The following is a 27,406-nucleotide window of genomic DNA, read 5'->3' on the forward strand; positions in this document are numbered from 1 at the left end:
CCTTTAACTTCCACTCATTATCTTAATTGGCCAGCTCCTTCTCCCTGTAAAACATGCCAGCTGTGCTGACTACATCCAGCTGTTTGAGCTCAGTGGTCACGGCCAGCAGCTACTGCACAGCCAATGCAGTATGACTATGAGGAGTCAAATAGTTTATTACTATATGTCTCAGTAAGCCAAGAATTGCTATTGTAATGTAATTAGCTATTAATTTGGGAGATGAAATATGAGTATGTGAAACAGAATTGCTATCAGTGAAAACTAAATTACCATGAAAAGGTGGGGGAAATCATCCTCTGAGAGTCTGGTGTTCTTGTTTTAGATTAAAGAAACCACAAATTAAAATTGTAGATGGTAATAGCCTGGCTATTGCCAAAGTTATTGGTTCCTCTCCACAAACTGACGGTTGCACTATTGCTGAAGACAAGGCTTACACATTCATTGAACATGGTAAAGCCGAACTGGTGCCTATCTAGAGCCTTCACCCTATGGTACTGAAAGGTACTCTGCATGCTACCAAAGGAGAAAGGTAAACACCAACCCAACCATAAAGCCCTCAATTGACAATGGTGACCTGCCTGCAAAAATATGCTGGTTCAATGGTTGCACAAAGTTTGTGGGAGTAACCAACCAATATCTGATTTGACGTAGGTCCACTTCAGGAGACAGAACCCATACTCAACACTGCTAGGGTGACCAAGAACCTGAGACTAGATAGAACATGGACCTAGGAAACAACCAAATACTACTGTTCTGCTAAAGGAATGTAACAATATGATTCCAAATAACTTTGTGCTATACTCATAGATCAGAGCCTTGCTCAGCCATCATAAGAGAAGCAGCCTCCTGCAATAGATGGGAACAAATAAAGAGACTCAAAACTGGACAATGTGCAGAGAGTAAGAGACTTGAAACACTTGGCCCTAACTGAATGTCTCCATCAAATCCCTCCCCTCAAGCCTCAGAGAACCCCATGGAAAAGGAGGCAGAAAGAGTTTAAAAGCCAGAAGGGATGGTGGACACCAAGGGAAAAAGGCCCTCTGAACACAATAGGGCTAAGGTTCATATGAACTCACAAAGGCTGGGGCAGCATGCACAGAGCCTGCATAGGTCTGCACCAGATGGGATCCTAGAGCTGAAAGAAGTAGAAACACACCCCCATCCCCAACCCAGAAGTTATCTCCAATTGATAACCACTTACAAATGAAAATTCAGTTTCCTCTAAAGGAGTCTCACTGGAGAAACAAACCACTCTTAAGGGTAGGCTGCTGCCCAGCTCTAGATCATCAACAGAAAACAAAACAAACTCAACTGCATCTTTAAAGGTTTCTTGTCTCATAATGCTGAGTCGGGGCATTCTTTTCTGTAACCCTACACATCCTTTGTGTATACATTATGCCTCTGGCTTTGTGTTTCTATGAGATCCTCTGTATGTGAACACGTGTGTTTCCTTGTCTGTTTCTGTGGGATTCTCTGTATGTGAACACGTGGGTCTCCTTGTCTGTTTCTGTGGGATCCTCTGTATGTGAACACGTGTGTCTCCTTGTCTGTTTCTGTGGGATTCTCTGTATGTGAACACGTGGGTCTCCTTGTCTGTATGTGCTTCCTGCCCTTGTTCTTCGACTCTTTTTCTTCTTTTTGTTTTCTCCTATTCCAACTTGCTTATGTTTTATTTTATTACTGTTCCTTAGATGCCTGCTTGTTTTCCAAAGAGAGGCAGAAAGGTTACAGATCTGGATGGGAGAGGTTGATGAGGAACTGGGAGGAGTAAAGGGAGGGAAAACCATAATCAGAATATATTGTATGAAAAAAAAAACTATTTTCAAAAAAAGAAAAAAGAGAACTCAATACATGCATTTCCTTTGGAACACAGACTATTGGACATTTGTGCAAACAGTAGTATTTCTTCCTAGAGAGTCATGTTCTATTATAATTCTCTTTTTATTATCAAAATAAGTATTCATATTCTTGCCATTGTCTGGGCCTCATGAGTGGAGTGTACTGTAGAAAATTCTTAAAATACAATTCTAAAATAAGCAGGGCTCTTTTTATACCAATTCAAATTATACCCACTGTTGAAGATAAGTAAAATCTGTAAAAAATAAAATATTTTTTATTTTAAATCAAAATTGTAGATGGTTCACTATTGGCTTAGCATATAGAATCATATCTAGTTAGAACACAGTTACTGAAAAAGTCATGACCTTACTTCAAAAGACACACATAGGCTTGTACACACACACACACACACACACACACACACACACACACACACACAGCTGTATTTTTCACTTTATATCGAACCTTAAGGGATGAATGTATCATTTTTATGATTCTCTTTAAATATTAACTGAACTTTCCAACTCACTGACTTAGGGGTTTTGATCTTGTCACTAAGATCAAATCTATTGTGCACTTAAGTAAAACATCATAGATAACATTCTTCTTCCTAAGATATAATCAAATATTATTCAGCATATCTATATATCATATATATAATCATAATTCATCAAAATACAATACCATATATCATAAAAAGCAAAGGACATATTGCAAATGGAAAAGAGAAGAACCGAAGGTAAAATATATGTAGTTATGACAGGTACAAGACATTAGTCTTGCTTAGGAAGTTTATGGATAATTACATAACTGTTTCCTGTATATGATTTTACTCAAACCATAGATTCTTGAAGAAAAATTGCATATACCTTAGATTATATTTAAAAATGCAAGAAAGCCATACTATTTACCTGAACCATAATTAATATCCATGATTATCAACAAAAACTATTTACTGAAGTTTAGGTGGCTCACAAAGTTTTGTTTTATAGTTACAGATTACTGACAGTGATATCTTCGCAAAAAAACTTAACAACCATATCAATGTTCAAAGATACAAAGTAAATACATTTTTCATAAATATAAATGTTCAGATTCGTGAAATAATTATAGTTTAATGAATGTAATGTATGTTTTTTCTTTAAATCAATGAGTTCATGGAATTATGATTTCAAAAGGAACAAATTAAAAATTATATTACTAGGAAAATCAGCATTGCTAGAATCAACAACATAAGTGAAATTCATAGTTTTCTCAGATCTCGGGTTAAAAATAATCCTGGAAAACTCTCTTAAAACCATGTGTGTAATTTTAAGCTAGAACTATAACCTCACCAATAATAATCACAATAACATACTTAGTCTGTACTGCCACCAAGTGCCAAAACCATTAATTTAAACAATCTGTCAGCAGCCACAAGTAGACACTTCCTTTGCTGCAAGTGGCTATTTTCAGATGGTAAGGGTAAATCACATAAGCCATGAACAGTTAAAAGAGCACCACGGTTTGGACACGACAATTAGATCTCAAAAGCATTAATAAAACTTTAAGAGTCCTACCAGCTCACAGGGAGGTCATGAAGTCTAAAAATATTGTTTAGCTTGTAGTCAAATTTTGCTGGACAAAGGTTTTCTTTATATGCAGTCAAGTTCGGATCTGGTTGCATATCTGTGGGAAATACCGAATCCTGGTGGGGGAGGGGAAGAAGAAAAAGCTCTCTGTTACATATCCACCACACCACTGCATACATTGATACTAAGTTATTTCAAACCAAGTTCTAACAAAAAAATATTGTTATAAATGACTCTTACCATCAATCCCTCATATCCCACTGCAATTTTGAGAAAATATACAAGAAAGACAAAATTTAAAGCAAGGCACCTATTGTTTCATGGATGATTTATCTCTAAGTTGCATTCATATTAAAAATTACTTGAAAGCCTTTCCTCTGTGGATAACTGTGAAGTACAATATAATGTCTTATATGATTTGTCAAATGTCATTTTTTGATAATCATTCAACCTTAACATCAATTTCATTTCAGCAATCAAAGCCTAAGGATTCATGAACCACATTTGTCTTCTGTAAATGATATTCCTACAAATACTTCCATTGCATAGAAAAATGACACTTGCTAACAGGTTAATTATGGTTTTCTTACTTAAATCCAAGGAAATAGGACTGATTTAAAAGTATATGCCAATGGTAAAAGATTTCTGTAACAGTCCTTTAAATCACAAGCATTAGTACTCACGTTTCCATTTGTTAGTTAACCCTCTCCCCACCAAGCAAACTCTACAAGAAAGGAATCTCCTCTGTGAAGGCATGTTAAAGATGGGCATTCAAAATGGCATATATATTAACTGTTTAAATCCATACACACATGAAAGCAAATAATTCCATAGTATTTACTTTCTAAAATTGCCATTGGAAATGGAGGCATATATTCATTTTTACACTCAGACATTTATTCAAATCATATCTATAAAAGCCATACTCTTCCAAATAATATTCTTGAACGAAGTCAATAACAATTGATGCTCTCATGGAGGGTATATTCTAATGGATTCCTTATATCATCAGAGCTAGAAAATATTAACCAACTTCTGTAGGTGGGATTATTTTCTGATTAACAAAATAGTATGTATCCACATAGAAATTTTACACACTTTCTAATACTACACAGAAACAAACCAATCCTTGTCTCATATCAAGATATAATTAGCCGGGCGGTGGTGGCACACGCCTTTAATCCCAGCACTCGGGAGGCAGAGCCAGGCAGATCTCTGTGAGTTCGAGGCCAGCCTGGGCTACCAAGTGAGTTTCAGGAAAGGCACAAAGCTACACAGAGAAACCCTGTATCAAAAAACCGAAGGAAAAAAAAAAGATATAATTACTATACACATTTTGGTTTAATTATTTATTTCTTCCTTCTAGTTTCTATAAAGTTGGGACCATAATTTCTTTTCTTATTGAAAATGATTTTTGTTATTGTTTCTTTTTTACTGAAAAAAATCATGCAATTTATTTTAATCATGTTTTCCCCTCCCCACTTCCTACAAGATTCTCACCACCTCCCTACCCATCCAACTTTATGTTCTCTGCCTCACCTCAAAACAAGAAAACAAACAAACCAAAAGCACATAAAGAAACACACAACCAAAACCAAAACAAACAGAAAGACCACTAAGACAGAAAATGTGAAATAAAAGGCAAAATGAAATAAAAAGTCCACAAAGATACCACTGAGTTCTTTTTGTGCTGACCAAAATACTCCTGGGCATGGGAACTGCTCTAAACTGTAGTTCATGTACCCAGTGAGACTCCATTGGAAAAAAAAAAAAAAGATTTCCCCTTTGCCAGCTGTCATCATCAACTGCAGATAGCCTCTTGGTTAGTGATGGGTCTCCATGTCCACTTACTCCTCTCAGCACAGGGCCCCATCTGGCTTGAACTTGTGTATATCATGCATGCTACACAGTCTTTGTGAGTTCGAATTGTGCAACAATCTCACTGTATATGCAAAACACAGTTTACTTGGAGTCATAAATCACTTCTGGTTCTTACACTTTCTGCCTCCTCTTCCACATAGATCCTTGATCCTAGAGGAAAGAGTTTGGGGAAGAAATTACATTTAGGACTGAGTGTTTCAAAGTCTCTTTCCCTGAACCTTGTCTTTTTGTGGATCTCAGTGTTAAGTCTACTATATGCAAGAAGCTTCTCTGATGATTGTGTGAAGCACTGATCAATGGAAACGACAATGTGATATAAGGAGTCATTTTATTGTTATGTTCCTTTAGAAGATTAATATGAGTACATTTTTTTCCCAAGATCTATGAACTAACTCATCTTAGGTTCTGGACTACTTGAGCAGTATCAAGTACAGGTTCCATCTTATGGAGTGTGCTTGAAGAAAAAAAAAAGTGGTTGGATACTCCTGTAACACTTGTGCCACGGATGTACCACTATAGCTTGCAGGCAAATCACTGTTTCAGGTTGCTGAGTTTATACCTGTGTGATATTCATGATTCCTTTTCCCCTACAGTAGCATGTAGAGTACCTTCCAGCGTCATAAATGCTAGTCAGCAGGGTAACACTTCTAGTTAAGCACTAGCTCTATTTCTTCGTGTTTGATGACACAGGTGTTGTCTTCTGAAATAGGGCCTTACCATCAGCTTGTTGAGAGCAACCAATAGCCTTGGCCATAGCCTGTGATGTTTGGTGGTTTTGTTGAGGCCCCTTTGGCCAAAGACCCAACATGATGTAACTTATTTCCAGGAAATGGAAGTTTCACTTGGTAGCATAAAATGTCTGGTTGGAGCACTGAACCCCCTGCTATTTGGTAACTTTATTTAGATTTCTTTCATATGTGTATATGCTTTAGGAAGAATATACAACAGTGAGTTCACACATAGTTCTTCAAATGGCCCTTAGATGATAGTAGTCCTTCCCCATATCTCCTCCCTATTTAACCCTCCTATTCTAGTTTGGTCTCTGTGTTTCCAAACACCACTCTATTCTTTTCCCCCTTCCTTGGGAGAGCCTCTACCACCCTCTAGTCCCTTACTTAGTACCTAACATCTGTTCTATTCAGATTATAGTACACATATGAAAGCTTAAAAGCTAACATCCACATATAAGAGAAGAAATACAGTATTTATCCTTAGAGGTCTGGGTTACCTCATTCAGGATGATTTTTTCCTAGCTCTATTTATTTAACTGTGAATTTCCTAATTTCATGTTCCTTAACAGCCTAGTAATATTCCTTTATGCAAATGTACCACATTTTCATTATCCATTTATCAGTCAATGGTATCCAGGCTATTTCCAATTTATTATGAATAAATTATGAATAGAGCAGCAATGGATATGGATGAGCTAGTGTCTCTGTAGTAGGATGTAGTCTGGGGAATATATGCTCAACAGTGGGATAGCTAGATCTTGTGCCACATTGATTCCCAGCTTTCTGAAGAACTGTCACATTGATTTCCAAAGTGGCTATACAAGTTTTCATGCCCACCAGCAATGAATAAGTATTTCCCTTTTGCTCCATCCTCAACAGCAGGGACTGTCATTTGTTTTATTAATCTTGGCCATTCTGATGGATGTAAGATGAAATCTCAAAGTAGTTTTATCATTTCCCTCATGGCTAAGGATGTTGATCACTTCTCTAAGACTTAGAGTCTGAGTGTTTCTCATCCATTTGAGCTTTCTCTGATAAGAACTCTCTACTCAGTTCCCTATCCCTGTTTTAAAATTGGATTGTCTTCCTGTTGTTTAGTTTTTAAATTCTTTATATATTTTAGGTACTAATTATCTATGAGATGTAAAGATATTCTTCATTCAGTATGCTTCTCCTTTGCTTGAATGATGGTGTCCTTTGCCATACAGAATCATATTATCTTTATGAGGTCCAATTTATTAATTGTTCATCTAAGTGTCTGTACTATCAGTAAATTGTTCAAAAGTCTTTTCATGTGCCAATGAGTTCAAATATATTACCCACTTTCTCTTCTATCAGATTCAGAGTATCTGCTCTTAGGCTGATCCATTTGGAGCTAAGTTTTGTGTGGGATGATAGACATGGGTCTATTTTCATTCTTCTACATGGAGCCACCCAGTTTGATCACAATAATTGATTGAAGATGTTGTCTTATTTCAAGTGTGTATTTTTACTTCTTTGTCAAAAATCAGGTGTCTGTAGGTATATGGACTTATGTCTAGGTCTTCAATTTGATTCTATTAATCAGCATTTCTGTTTAATGCCAATACATTTGTTTTTATTACTATAGCTCTATAATGCAACTTGAAATTTGGGCTGGTGATATCTCTAGCAGTTGTTATATTATTCAGGATTGTTTTAGCTATCCTAAGCTTTTTGTGTTTTTTAAATGTATTTTTAAGTTTCCGATTGCACTAAATCTGCAGATCACTTTTGATAAAATGGCCATGTTCATAATATTAATCATACCTATCCATGATCATAGGAGATATCCCATCTTCTAGTGTCTTCTTTTGTATATAAAATTATATCTGCAAATAAAAATACTTTGACTTCTTCCTTTCCTATTTATATCCCCTTAATATCTTTTTATCAACTTATTGCTCTAGTTAAGACTTCAAGTATTATAGTGAATACTATAGAGTGTGGATATCCTTGTCTTGTTCCTGATTTTAGTGTTCCATATTTTGTGTTTCTCTCTGTATAGGTTGATGTTGGCTGTAGGCTTGCTATAATTTCCTTTATTACACTGAGGTATGTCCCTTCTACGTAAGGGCTTTTATCACAAATGGATGCTGGTTTTTGTCAATGGCCTTTTCTACATCTAATGATTGTATGGTTTTTGTCAGATAGTCTGCTTATTTGGTAGATTAAGTTTATCAATTTATGTATATTGATCCATCTTGCATTTCTGTGATGATGATGATCATGATCCTGGTGGATAATCATTTTAACGTGTTATGGGATTCAGTTTGAAAGTATTTTATAAGAATTTTTGCATCTATGGTCATAAGGAATGCTGTTCTGTAATTTTCATTTTTGAGGAATCTTTGTGTGGTTTTGGTATTCATCAAAGAGTTAAGAAATGCTTCTTTAGTTTATATTTTGAAAAGAATTTGAGGAGTGTTGGTGTTATTTCTTCTTTGAAGATTTGGTAGAATTCTGTACTAAATCCATCTGGACCTAGGCCCTTTTTTGGAGGGAAATGATGGGACTTTTAACTATTGTTTCTATTTCCATGGGGTTATACATCTGTTTAAATTATTTGTTTGATCTCTATTTAACTATGATAGGTTATATATATCAAGGTTTTACAGTTTGGTAGAGCATTGAATTTTTTATTGTGCATCCTAATGATTCTCTGAATTTCCTCAGTGTCTACTTTAATGCCCTCCTTCATCTCTAATTCGTTAATTTGAATCTTTTCTCTCTGTCTTTAGTTAACTTGATAAGGGTTTACTCTGATTATTGATTTTCTCAATGAACCAACTTTTCATTTCATTGATTTTTTTTGTATTGTTTATTTCATTGATTTCAATCCTGAGTTTGATTATTTCCTGACATCTCTTCTTTGGAGGCATCATTTCTTCTTATTGTTCTAGATCTTTCAAATGTGTTGCTAAACTATTAACATGAGATCTCTCCATCTTTGTAATGTAGGCACTTAGTGCTATGAACTTGTCACTTACAAATACTTTCATCGTATCCTATAGGTTTAATATGTTGTGCTTTCATCTTCATTTCATTGTAAAAACATTTAATTTCTTTTTTTATTGTTTTCTTGACCCCTTTTCATTCATTAGTGAGCTGTTCTGTTTCCATGAGTTTGTATACTTTTTGATGTTTCTGATGTTGATATCCACCTTTAATCTATGGTGTTCAGACAGGATGCAGATTATTATTTCAATTTTTGTATATCTGTTAAGAGTTGTTTTGTGTTGTAGTGCATGCTCAATTTTGAAGAAAGCACCATGAGCTGCAGAGAAGAAGGTATATGCTTTCCTTCATTTTGGGGAGAAATGGTCTGTAGGTGACTGCTAGTTTCATTCAATTTACGATATTTTTTAACTCCAAGATTTCTCTGTTTAGTTTTTGTTTTGATAACCTGTCTATTGAGGAGAGGAGAGTATTGAAGTCACCTACACTTACTGTATGAGAGGGACAATGATTTCTTTTATTTTATTTTTTTATTCTTATCTCTCTTTTTATTTTATTTTACAATACAATTCAGGCAAATCTGAGCTCATTGGCCAGCCAACAATAGACATAACTAGCAATCTCCAGGACAAGAAGGGACCTTGTCAACAAAAATAAGACCTTGTCCATAAAAACAAGGTAGATGGTACCTTAGCTTTTTTTTCTTCCTTGTTGCTGTGATAAACTACCCCCAACAAAATCAAATTCATGGAGAAAGTTTAATTTGGCTCAAAGTTCAAGGTTCTCATCCAGCATGGTAGGAAAGTCAAAGCGACAGGAACTTCAGGAGCTGGTCAGGAATAAGAGCACACAGGTGCACAGTACCTTTTATCCAGTACAAACTCTGGAATTCCATCTACAGAATGGTGCCACCCATAGTGGGGAAGCTTCCCACTTCAACATAATTATGACAGTCTCTCACAGATGCATTCAGGGCCTCATCTCCCAGGTGATTATAGATTATGTCAAGTGGAAAAGTAACATTAAACCTCAGAGATCTGGCCTGAGAAACAATACTCAATACACAAGGTAGACTTCTGATCTCCACATTTGCATGTATATACATGTATGCACACCATCACATATGTGTGCACCTACACACAAAAAAATGTAATATCTAAAAGCTAGAGGAGAAATATGTAAAGAATATTAAAGTGAAGAGATAAGTAATAAAACTATCAGAACAGGGAGCATATATTTACCAGTAATTACAGATATAATTATGTTAATAGATGAGAGAGTTAGATCTGACTGATGTAATATTACTAATTGTGCCTATGACTAAGTTGATAAGATAAAGATGGATGGGTGGATATATAGATGGGTGGGTAGGTAGATATAAGTCAAAAGGAAAATGGAATGATGATGAAGACTTATTACTACAGATGATTACATCTGATAAATGATAAAATTAAACTTCATGTATGCAGTGAGAAAACCAGAGCTACAATATAAGAAAATTCCCTTAACTCTAGCAACAAGATAAAGTACCTAATGAGACAGTAATATAAAATATTTCTGAATTACATTTATATATATATATACATTTATATATAAATAACAAATTTTATTAGGTTGAATATTTTGTGGACTCAAAGTCTGTCAGATGGCTTTGTCACACATGTCATGAAAATTAATATGAATATTTAATTTAATTCAAACCAAAATTTTAATATAAATTTGTGGCTTTTCTCTTATAAGTTGTGTTCAACAATCAATCATGGTGCAAAATGATAGATCATTGGTCATTTACATGAATTTTTAAAAATTCAACCTTAAAAGATTAATGTTTTAAGGTATAATTTATTGAAAATGAACTAAATTGAAATAAATTTTAATGAGACATTTCTTTTCTTTCATTAATTCCCCTCATAGAAAGATATTTACCAGAGATGAAGAAGTTGTGCTAAGGCTCTGGGTCCTCATTACTTCCTTCATCACTCATCTGGTCCATTACCTGCTGGCAAACCTCACACATCACTACCCAGGAATGACTGACAGCTGACATTATCAGCAAGACTTGCTTGGGCTAATTGGCATTCACAGGCTAAGTTTGAAAATTACAGTGAGCCAGAAAAAGTGTTACTTATATATTTGTTTGCTCTTTTAACCTTTATTTTTGTTTATACTCTTAGGGCTTTAGATCTTAGGAAAAAGCAGTACATTTGCAAAATGCTGTTTTCCCAAATGCAAGCATTTTGTATTTAGTGCTACTAAACTCCTAATCATTCTTTAATGTTTTTACTATATGTTGCATGAAATGAGGTTGTTTTAACATATTTTAAAGCTATCACCAAGACATTCCTTACACTGATTCATATCGAATTAGGATGAGGCAAAAAGATGAACAGAAATAAGTGGACGGCCATAAATTATACTTGAAAACTCTACACAACTCCACCGTATTTTAAAGTATATTTCTAGACTTAATGGCCTATTTGTTCTATAAACTACCAGAATAGAGATCCAAGAGCTGCCTGATTTACAAACATAGTGAATTATGCTAGCTAGATGCATACTTAATATTTATAGCATTTTTCATGAAAAGAATTATTATTTCAAGAAACACTTTTGGCTGGCACTGATCTACAGGCTCCCTCCCTCCCAAGTAGTTTTCATAGTGCTGGAATGCACCAGGCAGGTTGCTAGAGAAAAAAGGCATTGATGGTCTTATCCAGCTGGGAACCTTATAAGATGCAATAGGAACCTGCTAGGCAGGATGCTCTACTTGTGCAGCAGTGGTATGACTGTTGTGGGGATAAACAACTGTTTTCTGATTGGATTTGAAGGAAAGGATGTAACACAAATCTCGCCACCTTCTCAGCCGATCCTGTTTCCTCAAACTGGAAGCCTCTGAGTCCTCATCTGAATGGATCTCAGCTGAACTGCTGCTAAAAGCCTAAAAGCCCCTAGTTCCTGATCCTCACATCTTATATACCTTTCTGCTTCCTGCCATCACTTCCTGGGATTAAAGTTGTGTGCCACCATGCCTGGCTCTGTTTCCAGTGTGGCTTTGAACTCACAGAGATATGGATGGATCTCTGCCTCCGGAATGCTAATATTAAAGGTGTGTGTGCCACCATTTTCGGGCCTCTATGTCTATCTAGTGGCTGTTCTGTTCTCTGACCCTAGATAAGTTTATTAGGGTTCACAATATATTGGGGGATATAAAATCACCACAAAAGGAAGCCTCATCTAGTCTGTAAACCAACTAAAAAAAACTCAGGTCAGGGGAAGCCATAGGTCCTAGGGGAGAATGTAACTCAGTTCTTTAGGTGAGTTTACATAGTATTAAGTTGCCTTCTAACTACATATGCTTATACCCATAGACAATTTTCACTTACAGTCTTAATCAGAGTTACCTCCTTCTAGTGAACTGTGGTGAATGCAGACTATGGCTGCACACATTTCTAGTAAGTGGAAGTTGAGTACTCAACTCTAAACAAGACATGTGTACAATCCCCTCTAATGCTGAGGGAACACCGCAGAAGGCGGCAGAAAGAATTGAAGAGCCAGAAAATAAGGAGGAGGAATACAAAATGCCATCTCTTGAGCAATTCACATCCACTGCAACCATAAACTCTCAACAGCTGAGGATGACTACACTGATCTGAACAAGAAAGAGACAACACCAGCCAGGTATGTATGGAGGAGGGGCTCAGGGATTCCTATCCCTCGATGCTGAACTATTTCCTAGTGATCGATACAGAGATCGGGGAGGTCAATGCCTTCTGTTGTGTAACCACCAGGCTCTACTGGATAGTCCCAATCCATTGGATGCACTGACAACATGGTTAAACTAAGTAGGCCAGAAAATAGAGCCCAGAGTCATAAATCTGGGAAAGAGACTGGTAGGGAGGAAGACAGATTGATAAGGCTGGGAGGGAGGTAAGATCGTGTGGGGGTAAAGAGCAATCCAAATGCATTTTATACATGTATGAAATTGTCAAAGAACTAAGGATTTATTAAAAATTTTGGGCATATTCCTGAATGTAACACCAAAGTTGATATCTTAAAATATTAGCTTCTAAAGTTAAATAAGTGTATAAATAAATGGATTTTTAGCATAGTTACTATGGTGAATAATAGGTATATTTGGAAACTGACTACCATTAGATGATGTCAGTGGTTATCACAGAATTTTCCTCTGGCTTGTGGACCAACATTATGTAGGAACCTTCTAGAGATATAAGTTCTCTATTCCATCTTCACTGTACCAAGGTGAAGGCCTATGCTGCCCAATAACCTGATTCCACCAGCCCATCTGCCAGCTCTCCAGGCCATGCTGATGCTCCCTTAGGTTCAAGGATCTCTCTTATCAATGTCAAGATTTCAAAATTCAGCATACCTGGCTAAAGAGATTTATAGGTTATATCTGCCAAAATATGGACCATGAAAAGAGAACCTAAGTTAAGAAATAAATGTGGGCCATTTCATATCATAAATAATCTCTACAATATTAAAATTACTGTATTAATAAAAATGTAATACCACTGGATTTGAATGAGTCATCATTTCTTTCCATTTTAATATCACTGAAGTATCATCAAAATAATGTAATAAAATATTAGTTACTCAAGAATTAAATTGAAAAATTTCTTATTATTGCAGAGGAAAAGGGGCCCCTCAGCCTTTATTTATAATATACAACTATGTTCACAAAACTAACTTCATTTAAGATTTTGAACTAATCATTAGATTAATCAGAATAAACAGGAAAGGCAGCAAGAGTCTATGTGTGTGTAATTAGTATTAAAAATAATCACTACCACGTATTTAACGACCCACATATGTACTGCGTTAAACAGTAACAACAGTTCTGCATACTGAGAGTTATTTGGGAAAAGATGCAGATTACATAGGACAGCAACCTTCACAAAGCTGTACAAGAGGCCAATCAGTGAAACCAGGATCTCACTTCCACCTGAAACCTTCACGTCCTCCTTGTCCCACAGCTCCAGAAACTGTACCATTATTCTTATCTCTAACTGTACTGCTGATAAAAGGCAAATTATCCCTATGGTTTGCCTTCTACCTCAACTAAAGAGAATCATTTGACTCCTCTGACAGAACAAATGTTAATTAGAGTCCAGGGTTCCTAAGAACATGGTCCAGCTGGCATCTTCTTGAACTGGAATAGTCAACTTGAGGATGGACCTAGGCATGAGAGCAGAATAGAATCTGTGTAGAGAGAGAACTGACTCAGAAAAAATAAAGTGTATGGACAAGAGTTTCATGTACATAGATTTATTAGTGAACCTTTCAGATTAATCCGCCACCAGTAGCGTCTCTTCTGGAACTCTGGGTGAAGGCTATCGAGAGGCTGGACCCTGATAGCTTTCGATAAGAACCTGAGTCCATTGCATTCCTCAGTTTAAATTTTTCTCCTGAAAATATGAAACACACCAATGGCTTCCTGTTCAGGACACACATTTCTGAGGGCAGCCAATGGACAGAGTTCCTGCTTCTGGCATGATGAGCACACACCTTTCTAATCCTTTGGAAGCCATCCCTTTTGCTTCCATAATCCCCAAGAGCATAAATAGTTGCTAAACAAAATTGAAGAAGCACTCAGGGAGGCTAGGGGTCACTTATACAGAGCCTACTTATTGCTTATGGGTAGCTAATAAGCATATAAGCATTTATTTTTACAATAGGTCTTTAAATCAGGTCAGTTCACTACTATGAAAAATGGTTATAACAACTCTGTCAACATTATTTGCCAATAAATACATATGGGAAACTAAGTGAAAGATGACAGAAATCAGTGAAAGGGACATTTATGAATAAAGGACATAAGCTATTTAATTTTGTAAAGATATTCTCCATTACCAGTTACCTTGAAAATAAAGCTGTTTCAAGCCTTTATTAATTTCTCTCACCTAGCAGCACAGAGACTGTAATCGATAGTAGAAATTCACTGACTTTTAGATTATACACTTCTCTGTAATTTTCATTTAAAACAAACAATTGGGTAATCTCTACAAACTGGAAACAAAGAACAAGGTTAAATTTGCCTGGAGATATATCTGACCAACCAAGCAGTTCCCCCACTGACTTGTCAGCTGCACTGACTGCCTAACACATTCTCTAGCTGGCAGGCTTCCAAATTGAAGACTAAGAATGCTGCTTTGTAATTGAAATTCCAACACAGTTCAGTTGTCCTACTCTGGCTTTAATGTTGTGAAATTAATATAATTTGTTGCACAACTTAATGTTTTTTAATTTTTTAATTAATTTTTCTTCATTTATTTTGTAGTACCGACCACAGTTTTCCCTCCCTCCTCTCCTTCCATTCTCTCCTCCCACCTCCTGTCTACACACACACCCATCCACTCCTCCTTCATCTCCATTTCAGAAAGGGGCAGGCCTCCTGTAGGAGTCAACACAGCATAGAACATCAAGTTGAGGCAAGACCAAGCTCCTCCCCCTGCATGAAGGTTGTATAAGGCAACCCAGCTTGGGGATTGGGTTCCCAGAAGCCAGCTCAAGCACCAGGGACAGGTCCTGATCCCGCTGCTAGGAGGGAGCCCCAGAAACAGATCAAGCTACACAACTGTCACATGCAGAGTGCCTAGGTGGGACCCATGTTGGCTCCCTAGCTGTCGGTCCAGAGTCAGTGAGTTCCCAGGAGCTCTGGTCAGCTGTCTCTGTGGGTTCCCCGGTCATGACCTTTACCCCCTGGCTCATACTTAAGCTGTTGGATTTTTAAATTATGATACAAGATGTTATACAATAGTAAGTCAATTACATTACATGTAATATAATTCTAAATACAAGTTTTGTTTTGTTTAGGACTAGCATTATCACATAAAAGTGCTGTGAATCTAAAATTACTCAAAGGGAGGGTAACTAAAATAGAAATACAGGAAAAAGCACATGAAAGTTCAGAAAAGAGCATCCCTGATAGTGACCAAAGAGGCCATTTCTGCCAGCATTTCATAAATGTCAAGTAAATAAGACCAAGAATTTGTAATTTTATTATTCAGCTTAGGAGAGTTTCCTTAGTAAATGTAAAATATTTGATGATTTGTTAGTTACCTGCCTCCATTCCATATAAATGGTACAAAAATTTACTATACAAGGTAAACTTGCACCAGTGGCCAAGGGTGCACACATGATACTCTCCTAATTGACTGGCATCTTTTTACTCCTTGACTATCCACACCTATGTGCAAGTCTATCCTAAAGTGATAAAACAATAAACATTCTCTGAGGATATCCATGAGGACCATCTGCTTGTGGCTTGCTGACTTAGGTGGATACAAAGCTCCACAGTAAAATAAACAACATCCACTCTGAGTTACACAAGGTACTTGTTATTAATGTAATCTGCAACATTTACCTTATTTTATGAGTGCAAGTTTCAATTATCCTTCTGATCTTTGAATTTTAAATAAGGTTGTTTTGTAACTATTTAAAGAAGAGGTCTGGCATTCAAAAGTCAGACATCAGAAAGATAATTCAAACGAATTAATTAATAGTTCATACACATTTTACATATTTAACAAAGAGATATAGTTTACTTTACATCCCGTAACATAAAAAATGTTATCTCCTTTTTTTACTAAACATGTAAATTCCCTGATCTTTCTTCCTTGATCCTTAGATGAGGGAGCTGGGGATCAAACCAATGCCTTGGATATGCCAGGCTAGTACTTTGCCAGTGAACTACTTATTGGTAATCCTAATTTACCCAACACTATACCAACTGCCTGACATACACTAGCACAAAGAAAAGAAAAAGAAAGACCTGATACAGTGAACAGTATACTGGGAAGAGAAAAAAAATAAACAGTGAATATGTGCAAGTAAATCTTATGAAATGTTAGGAGACAAAAACTTCTCCGGAAATAAAAGAACATGGAATAGTAAAATAAAGGAACTGGGAACTGAGCAGAGAAGGGGGAATGTGGGACAGTCCATGTAAACGCAGAAATGGTAGTCTGAAGAGGCCGCACAGAAAAGGTGGAGTTAGAGTGAAGACTTGAGGTGATGATGCAGATGGCCTGAATTCTAAGGGAAGAGAACTTCAGATAGAATAAAAATCAGCTTTAGGAAATGTAAGAAGAGGTGGTGATGTGTTCCAGAAAAACTGGAGGCCAGGGTATCTAAGAATAGAGGTAAGGATGCATGGCATGGTAGATTAGAATTATTTTGAAATGCTGAAAACAGAATATTAATACCAATACATCAAAGAGTCATAAGGAATGTGAACATTAGAAGAACAAGCAAAACATATCTATGGACTGCCTGTCTTTGATTCATTAAATTCAATAGAAATCATTAGCCAGAATATGCAAGGATTATTGCTTTTAAATAAGAAAATTTCTAAGGATATTCAGAAGATAAATAGATAATAAATTAATTTTTCTTGATTTTAGCTTCCCACTACTTCTACTTGCAAAGTGAAAATAGAAGGAAACTTCCAGAACACCAAGAACTGTCTATCAATTCCTTCAAGGAAAAAAAAGTATTAATGTGCAAGTGGTGTGCTGAATTCTTTGGGATCTAAAGATGTTAAAGAAGTTCATGATCTGAAAGGGTACACAGGCACCTAAAGAGACTCTAGTTAACTATCCTTAGAAGTAATGAGGGCAGATTGCTTTATAAATATAAAATACTACTAACTTCATGTTCAAAGACACTAACAATAAGTCATATTGTTATAAACTCCATTAGTAAGAGTAGTGCTCCTGACTTTATCAACATAGCCCTTTCACACACACAATTGCTCAGTCAAAACCCCACTTTCGTTTGGCTATGTGATTAGATTTAAAGCAACCAAATAGCTTTAGTGGTTATTGAAGAAGGAATGACCTGATACAAGCTAATTCTAATGCTGAAATACAGTAACTTATTCCTTGCTCCCTATATGGTTACAGAAACAAACCCAGTTAGTAGATTATACCACCCCAAATAATCAGTACTTTTATTTTTTGTTCAATATCACGGAAAGGCTTAGGATAGGATGCCATCCAATTTCTAAGGATGTTCATGGCTAAGAGGATTAATTAGAAAGGACTGAATATAATTTATCAACCTACCACTAACTCTCTATAGGAATCTCCATAAATATGTGGACTATGATTGATGTAAAATATGGCTTTTCCTGGTGGGATTCTGCATCCCCACCCTAGAAGCCTATCAACTCTTAAGAAATGGTGTGTAATAACACAGGGCAAGCTAACAGGTTAGTCTTGAAATTGTGCTACACTCCTTTGCCTTTGAGCTATTTGTTACTAATCAACTATAGTCAGAACTTCAATAAATAATCAAAATGTAGAGACACATGCCCCCATCCCTAACCCAGAATCAATCTCCAGTTGATAACCACTTGCAAATGAAAACTTAGTTTCCTCCAAGGAAGTCTCACTGCAGAAACCTGCTACTGTTAAGAGTAGGCTGCATGCCCACAGGTAGGTGGCCAACAGAAAATGAGCTCAATGGCATCTTTAGACCTTCTTGTCTCATATTGTTGTGTCAGGGCTTTTCCTTTAAATTTTTTTAAATTTTATTTCATTTATGTATTTTTTCTTTTTTTGTTTTTTTCATTTTTGTTTTTGTTTTTTCAAGACAGGGAATCTCTGTGTAGTTTTGGTGCCTGTCCTGGTTCTTGCTCTGTAGACCAAGCTGCCTTGAACTCACAGAGATCCGCCTGGCTCTGCCTCCCAAGCGCTGGGATTAAAGGCATGCGCCACCACCACCCAGCTTTTTTTCTCTTTTTACCACATGTGGTGGTATTGTGTTCCCCCAAATATTGTGCACCCTAATAAACTTATCTGGGGTCAGAGAACAGGACAGCCACAATATTAAACATAGAGGATAGGCAGTGGTAGCACACACCTTTAATCCCAGCATTCCAGAGGCAGAAATCCCTCTGGATCTCTGTGAGTTCAACACATTGGAAACAGCCAGGCGTAGTGATACACGCCATTAATCCCAAGAAGTGAGCCTTTAATCCCAGGGAGTGATGGTAAAAACAGAAAGATATATAAGGTGTGAGGACCAGAAACTAGAAGCATTTGGCTGGTTAAGCTTTTGGCTGATTAAGCTTTTAGGCTTTTGAGCAGCAGTTCAGCTGAGACCCATTTTGGATGAGGACTTAGAAGCTAACAGTCTGAGGAAACAGGATCAGCTGAGGAAATGGCAAGGTGAGGTACCTGTGGCTTGTTCTGGTTATCTGATCTTCCAGCATTCATCGCAATACCTGGCCCTGGATTTGATTTTATTAATAAGACCATTTAAGATTCATGCTACAACCACACAGGTCCATTGTGTATATATTATGTCTTCTAGTTTAGTGTCTTCATGGGATTCCTGAGTGTGCAAATGAGTGGAGCCTCTTGTTTCTTGTGCCTTCTCTTGGGCTCTTTTCCTTCTGTTCATTTTGCCAAACTCCTATGTGCTGGTTTGTGTTTTATCTTGTCATATTTTATTTTAGTATTATACCATAGAAATTTGTTTTATTCTAATGACAGAAGGGTCGATGTGGATGGCGGGGAGGAGCTAGGAGAATTAGAGGGGGGAAACTGTAATCAGGATATGTTATCTGAGAAGAAAATCTATTTTCAATAAAAGAAAAAAATAATCAAAATCTGTTTTCAAGTATTTCTTTCATTACATCAATTATGGAAGATGATCTCATATTAATGAACCATTGCTGTGGCTGTTGAGGTATTGCCACTTAGTTTAGTGGCACAACATAACTATATTATTTGCATACATGCGCAGCGAACATCATACTTTTTCAGTTCATAACTTCCTTCTCTTAGCCCACATGTATTCCTGTAGCTTTTTATCTATCTGCATACCCTACTGGTACCCCATTGCCTAGCACTAAACTTGCTTCTTTGTATAAAGCTTTATCTCTATGTGGTCCAAATCTTGGGGGAGGGCCACGGGGGAGAGCCACGGGGTGGGGGGAGTGGGGCATTTGCTGTTGTTTTGTTTGTATGGCACCTAGCAGCTGGAGGAAGAGGTTTGGCAAGAAGTCCTGGTACTAGCGCGCCCTCCAAAGAAGGTTAGTAACATGGTAGCCCTGTCCCGGTAAATTTTACCTCGTCGTATAGAAAGCGGGTCTCTGGAAAGGCACAAAGACGGAGTATGTGCAGACAGAGCCCAGAGGGCTGAGTTCAGGCCCTTCCACAAGGCCTCAAAACTTTTGGCGACACTTGACCACACTCATGGTGTCATAGTCAACACCCAGAAAGAACGTGGGCGGTTGAGCTGTATTTGAATCGCAGCTCGAGCCTGCACGCTCCCCCTTGGCCAACTGGGAGAAGAGGCCAACACTGTTAAAAACCAGAGCCTTGCGGTCAAAACAGACGCCCAGGGAAAGAGGAGGTGGATGATCATTGACTGAGGATGGACCACAGCAGCATCCCACACAGAATAATACAGACTGATCTGTGAGCTCAAGAGCGACAGACAGGGAAATAACAACAGCAAAGGGGGAAGGGGAGGGAGGGAAGAAGGAAGGAAGGAAGGGAAAGAGGGAGGGAAGGAGGAAAGCTAGCTCATCCCCAAAGCCAGAAATAGACCCGAAGATGACTTCCCGGACCAAACAGTACATCAGTTTGATACAGACTGGGAACTAAGGAAATGTCTGCATTTGTTAGTTCTAAACGTCATTGAAGCAAAAAACAACAAAAAGAGCATGAACACCCTACCTCGTGTAGCCTACGTTTTTTGTTTTAACTTTCACGTAAATTCCACTTTTTACATCATAGTCACGATCAGTGGCACTCAGCCATCTTCTGGTGACTCCTAAACTAGACCTTTGAAGTCCGTTTCCTCCCTCACCGCTCTGGTTCCTTTCTCATTGCTTTGCCATTGTTTCCCACTTGACATTGCCGCAGCCTTTAAATATGTCTATTAAATGAATCCCTCATAAAAATTACAAAGTGGGAAGTCAGAAATAATCCCTTATCTTTTTTTTTCTATGCACTCTCTCAGATGACTGTATGGTGCAGAGTAAAGTTTACACTTCTAAGACAGCTAAGATTCCTTCTTCGGAAATGAACCGATCTGATGACTACCATCTTCCACTTCATCCTTAAATAAAAACCAATCTTAAGCCACGCCCCTCTCCTTATGTCAACCATGCTATGAATGAACTGTGCGTTATACAGGACACTGTAATTACATCATCACCTAGCACACCTCAACTGTGAGCTACCAGCAAACAACAATATATTATTCATTTCTCTCTCTTCAGCATGGAACATTAGATATAATAGGCACTCCATAAATGACTATTTGGTCAATACATAGCTGTCACACAAGTCAATTTGTTGTATATATTTCATTCTTGAAATACAGTCAACACTCTCCTCTGAGATAGAAGTGGCAAAAAACAGCATTATGATTTATATATTTAGGTACAGAACTCCATAAGAACTTTATTTTTCTAATTCAACCACTATGTGGTAAGTTCTATAAGAGAATGGCTGAAGACATTATTCATTTTTGCACTACAGAATGAAAAGACATGTTAAAGATTTTAGTAGCTTTAAAAATACATTTACTGATTTATTGTGACCAACTATAATACTATGTACATGTAAGTTTTATGCCTTTAAAAGTTTATATTTGCAACACTTTTCAGAGTTTCTGACTGAAACTCTATTTTTTTTCCACCAAGAATTCACACACGTACTGTGAATCCATAACAACATCAAAGATTAGTCAGGAATAATTCATGAATACCTGAATTTTAATGAATGCAAATACTACTCATATGGTCAAAATCAGCTAATCACATTTGCCAAAACATTGTTTCATTTCACTGCGATGCTCTCTGTGATATCTGCAGGCAAGGGTAGAGAAGAAAGGCAACTTGATCTCTAGCCAGGTAGCTTTCTGCACATCAAGCTGCCTGACGAGGATCTGTCCTGATATAATATCATGTAGAACCACAACGCTCCATTTCTAGGATTGACTGTGCATTACAGAGTGACTATAAAGCCAGTACTGACCCCCCCCTTAGTTAAATTTATGAAAAGAAATAGCACTACATACTGAATACAGTGAGCCTTGAAGCCCAGCTGGAATTTATGGCAGCCTCCGGATACACAGGGAATCGCTCTCAAGCATCATAATTCCTCTCTGATAGGCACGTGCATTTAGTTCTCAGAATTTTTTATTTAGTAGAGATATAAAAGTTATTTAGCCTATGATTAAGTGTCATTTTCCCAAGGTGACTCCAAAGAAGATGTCAACTTAAATTTTATTGTCTTATAAATGTATAAAAATCAAACTTTTAAACAGCCAACCAAATATAAGAAGAATAGAATCATGATACTTTCCTATAGACTAGAATAGCAATATATACATCAAATTCCAGAGAAAACAATAAGACTTTAGTGGTTTCAATTAGGATTTTGTAGTGAAATGTAGACTAATTTCATAAAATAATGCAATCAAAGTTTAATATAAATTAAATTAAATCATTGAAATAAGTTCTGCATTTTTGTACAGAAATTATTCTAGTCTTTGTGGTAGAGAGACAAACAGCCTAGAGATAATATTTTACTGGAGGGGTGTGATTACACATTCTCCAAATATGACTAAAAACGTAGTAAGGATTTGGTGTCACAACATGGTCAGAAAAACAGAGAGGTAGAAAGATACAAGGGCAGAGAAATAAAAGAGAAGAGGCAAAGGGGCAGAAGACAAATAATGAGGGTGAGTCTTGCATTTTGTCAGCAGTCAACAAACTCATTTTCTAATATCAAGTGTCCTTTGCTTCCTTCTAAGATGCAAACAGAAAATCTCCTATGTAATTATAGATTCATATCCCTGGTGTGCTTATACTCTGCCAATAGAACCCGTCCTGCATCTCTGACCCTCCCACTTTGATGACACCCCTTGGCAGGTCAATCAAGAGGAACCTTTAGTACTCCACTGCCTGCCTGTGTACAGAGGCACTCAAGCACAGCATTAGGGGCTTTGTTCGGCCCTCTGGACCCTCAAGGCTGGATCATAAAGGCAAATAGCCACTGTCTACCTATAAGAATCTCATCCTCCAAAAGTTTCCATGGGCACTCAACTGCCTCCCTTGCCATGATGCCCCATTTCATTAATGTTTGGAATCATGAAAACATAATTAACTAATTATACTAGAAAGGGTAAAGATTCCAAGACAAGCACTGAACACTCAGTGCAGCAATTTCATACTGCAGGATGCTAAAATACTGTCACTGCAGAACAGTGGTTTCAGAATCAACTATGATGTCAAATCCCAGTTCTCTCACTTAGTAGCTCTTTATAGTCATCCACTAAAAAATCACTTATCATTATGGGCCAGACAGTGTGAGAGGCTGGAGACACAGCTCTGAACCAGAAGTGAGAGTGGTTCTGTTCTCTCAGAAACTGCAAAGAGGGGAAAAGAGACTTTTATAAAAAAAATTTAAAAAGGCAATGAGAAGTCAGGAAACAGGGGTCTAGGTTCTGAGAGATAGGAGGAACAACAGAACCTCCTGAGATGTAATCAACAGCTAAGGGAAGATTTCCTGAAGAAATGAGACTTGTGCTGATATCTAAAAGACACATGGGAATGAGAGAGCCTTCAAAATCAATTCAATAATTGTTGCTAAAGAAAACTCAAATTCTAACATTTGTATTAGTATGTCTTTCCATGTTTTGAAAATTATAGACACATTATTATATGGAGAACAAATTCCATTGTTCCTGTTTATGAAAACCACATCATTTAGAAGCAGGGAATTTTAAGCTATCTTAGGGGTTATACAAAAGCCCAGTCAGGGTAAGGTCAAGATGTAGCAGAAACCCTTGCTTCAGAATTGGAAAAAGGGATAAGATACAGTAAGCAATGACTAGGGCCAGGGTTCCTACTTAGTATGTTAACACCTTTGTGCTTATCATTACAGAGGTTGGAAACTACTAAAGATGTGACCCAGAATGAGTTTTGTTTGAAGGTCATTCTGCTTCCATGAGTAAATGTTGGGGAAGAATGATGCAGTTACATACATCCAGGAAAAGACAGTGATTCCCTACAGCTAGAGCAGACAGATGGAGAGTCGTGGGTACCCTAGTGAGAAGAAAAAGGAAAGAAACCTAAAACTGATTAATGTATAAGTGATAAACTGGAGTCAAGAGAAAAGCTCAGAGAGTTTTCTAAAGAGCCTTGAGTTTCTGGCTTGCCCATCAGATGAATAACGTATAGAGTCACTGACGGTTACCAAGCCAGGGATAAGTGACAGTATGAGGTCATACTTGGCTGTGCTGAGTTGTAGATACTTTTGAGACATATAACATGAAAGCTAAGACATCTAATATGAAGGGAATTAAGATTTGGCTGAACATAACCTGGATTTCAAGGAAATGTGTGAACTGAAAGTGTAATACTAGGAATTAATTACATAGAGACAGTCAGGAAACCTTGGCCCTGGAGAAATTATCTGAGAATGCAGGATAAAGTGCAGGTGTTCAAACCTACCAAAACAAAAGGTGTGTTTCACATTGAAATTCTTTTCATTCCCATTTCTATCCTGTATAATAAGATAATATTCGCATTATCTCATTATGCCTCACAATGTGGAAAATTATTCACCTAGAGTCTTCTCCCAGCTGACCAAAGAAATGATTAGATGTCGCATAAACTCAATAAAAGATAACTGGGTAAAACGTATACTGCCTATGCCTAATTAAACCATAATTCAATAATAGCTATAGACATAATCATAGATCACATCCATTTTGCTTCAAGTTTTTAATGCTGAGAACTTTAATGGATTCTTTTTTACAGTGCTCCATCCACCCACACATTCAACTGCATAAGGGAAAATATCCTTCAGATTTATCAAACAAATTCTTAAATATGAAGAATCGAAGTGCTTTCATTTTTAAGAACAATCTACTACTCGAAATTATTGATTAAAATAAACTCAAATTGCACCTAATATAAACTAATGTTTAAGTGATAAGCGAATATAAATATATCCACATATTTCAATAAATATAAACATTTAGCTAATTTTATTAGTTCTTTGAAAAATTCTTACAATGGGTTTTGGTCATATTTACCCCCTTCCCCAACTCCTCCCAGATCTAACCGCTCTTCCTTATGCACCCAACTTTGTGTCCTTTTTTGGCTTTTGAACCCATGAAGCCCAATTTGTGTTACCGACATGTTCTTGGCTGTGGCTTTCCCCTGGAGGGAATGTGGTCAGTTCAACAAAGACTGCACTTCTGAAGAACAGCCTCTCCCAGCAGCCAGCAGCTGCCAGTTCCTCCCCAGGTAGGGAGAGGCATTCCTGCCCATCTCCCCACTGATCCACACCAGGACTCTGTGAGGCTTGGATTTACAGGTTTTGTCACAGCCGCTTTGAGTGCAAATGTGTAGCCTCTATACTAGAAAACAGTTTCCTTAGAGTCCCCCACCCGCTCTGCCTCTTACAGTCTTTCTGACATCTCTTCTGCAATGACCCCTGAGCCCTGAGAGGAGGGAATGTGATACAGATATCTCTTTCAGGGCTGAGCTACCTCGGTCTCCTGTTCTCTATCCCTTGATGAGTGGTGAGTCACTGTGTTAATTGCCATCTACTGAAGATATAAGCTGCTCTGAGAAGGGTTGAGAGATGCATTAATCTATGGGAACAAGACATCACCTCCATAGAAATCTATATTAAGTGAAATATTATATAAAACTATTGTACTTCTATGTACAAAATACTATAGATGGACAAAATACTGTGCATTCAGTTAGTTTAAATGAATTAAAAAGTAATTAAAAACGACACCCTTTCAAACAACCTTGGTGTTATTTATTGCCTGTCTCCTCCTGGTATTGACCCACTGGAGACCTCTTCCCATTTTTCCACTTCCCACTCCATACCACTTGGATCCTGCTGTCCCCTCTCCAGTTCCCCACCTTCCACCCTTGGTCCCTTTACTGCCCTGCTTTGTGTGGTTACTCCATGATGTGTAATTGCATCTGAAGATTTGGAGCTAGCAACTCCAGATGAGAAAGATTAAAGGCATGCAGGATTATTTTATATTTATCTAAAATTATACACAACAAAAATCCATGTGACTAAAAGAGCTGGAGGTAAAAGACACAAAGGGGGGCAGACCAGGGGCTGTGTTCACTAGTGAAAGGGCCCTGCACACTTTTTATTCTCACACAAAGAGAAACAGAGATAGGGATAATATAAACTGGTGAGAGTTTTGCTATTAAGGTAAAGTAAACTGAGATTTACGTAACTCCAGCCTCCAAGCTTCTGTGAACATGCACGACAGAATCTTGGGGTGTGATCGTGAATTGAGGTGTTAGCGATTGCACTGGCACAGAGCAAGTCAGGATCTGTGACACTGAGATGTGGAGGTGCATTCATGGGGATGGATCCTGTGGTCCCCTTTATAACAGCAGGATTTGGGAAAGAAAACTTCTACTTCAGTGAGAACAAAGCTTACAGAAGTTGATAAGTGAAGATGTTTTCAAAAAGCAAATGAAAGATGCAGATTTGATCAGTAATAATAATACAAATGCTTGCCACGTGCTGAATACTAAACTGAATAGTTACACACTTTTGTTATTTAACTCTCATAAAAGCTTTCAATGGGTATTATCATTTGTAATTTATACATGAGAACACTGAAGGTCAAAGAAAATAATCTGCACATGATCCCAAATTTCATAAGAACTAATGCAAAGGGAATGTAACTTTAACTTCAAGTTTTCACTATAATATTTTTACACTGAAAGTTTCTCATGGGAGTGATTTACATAGTACTACAGACTATACTGAAAATAAAAAGACTGGAAATTCAGAAAAGTAAACTTTTTAACCCATATGTACTATTATTATTAGTGATTAATAAAAATGGTTCCATAAAAAGAAACTAACTGATATTTTACAAAGGAATTAAACAGTACTTGGAATAAACGACCAAAACTCAGATAAATATTTGCAATTAATAAACTACATGTTTTTTATTAATTTTACGTGTATGAGTGTTTTGTTTATATGAATGTCTGTGCATCATATGTCTGTTTGGTGCCTGAAGAGGTCAGAAAAGGGCTTCTAATACTCTGGAACTAAAATAATGGACAGTTGTGGGCCACCATGTAGATGTAGAGAATTGAACCTGGGTCTTCTGCAAGTTCAGGAGGTTCTGTTACCACTGAGCCATTTCTCCATCCCCATAAACCACATATTTTTAAAGTGAAAACCAGTTTATGGAGTCATCCAAGATTTACTAAATATCTACCTCATAGTGTGTGAGTCATGAAATAAGAAACTTAGTATTCCTGCTCTTCAGTGAATAAGCTACTTGACTAGGTGGGACATCAAAGTGGATTTTAGCCCTGGGGAGAGTAAAACAACTTAACAGCATAACCAT

The 27,406-nt window shown here is 37.1% G+C and overlaps 1 protein-coding gene across 5 annotated transcripts in view; it reads right to left on the reverse strand.

Annotated features, from left to right (window-relative positions):
• The window catches only part of Spag16 (sperm associated antigen 16), an 814,060-nt gene that overhangs the window by 693,691 nt on the left and 92,963 nt on the right, over positions 1–27,406 (reverse strand). For 3 of the 5 annotated variants that reach the window (XM_059277932.1, XM_059277933.1, XM_059277934.1), the window contains one exon: positions 3,399–3,526. In XM_059277932.1, the coding sequence (XP_059133915.1) occupies positions 3,399–3,526 (128 nt within the window). Of the gene's footprint in view, positions 1–1,973; positions 2,093–3,398; positions 3,527–20,097; positions 20,277–27,406 lie in introns of those variants that run through there. The other 2 variants (XM_059277936.1, XM_059277935.1) reach the window with 2 other exon arrangements.

Source organism: Peromyscus eremicus, chromosome 13, assembly GCF_949786415.1.
Source record: "Peromyscus eremicus chromosome 13, PerEre_H2_v1, whole genome shotgun sequence".
Classification (NCBI taxonomy): domain Eukaryota; kingdom Metazoa; phylum Chordata; class Mammalia; order Rodentia; family Cricetidae; genus Peromyscus; species Peromyscus eremicus.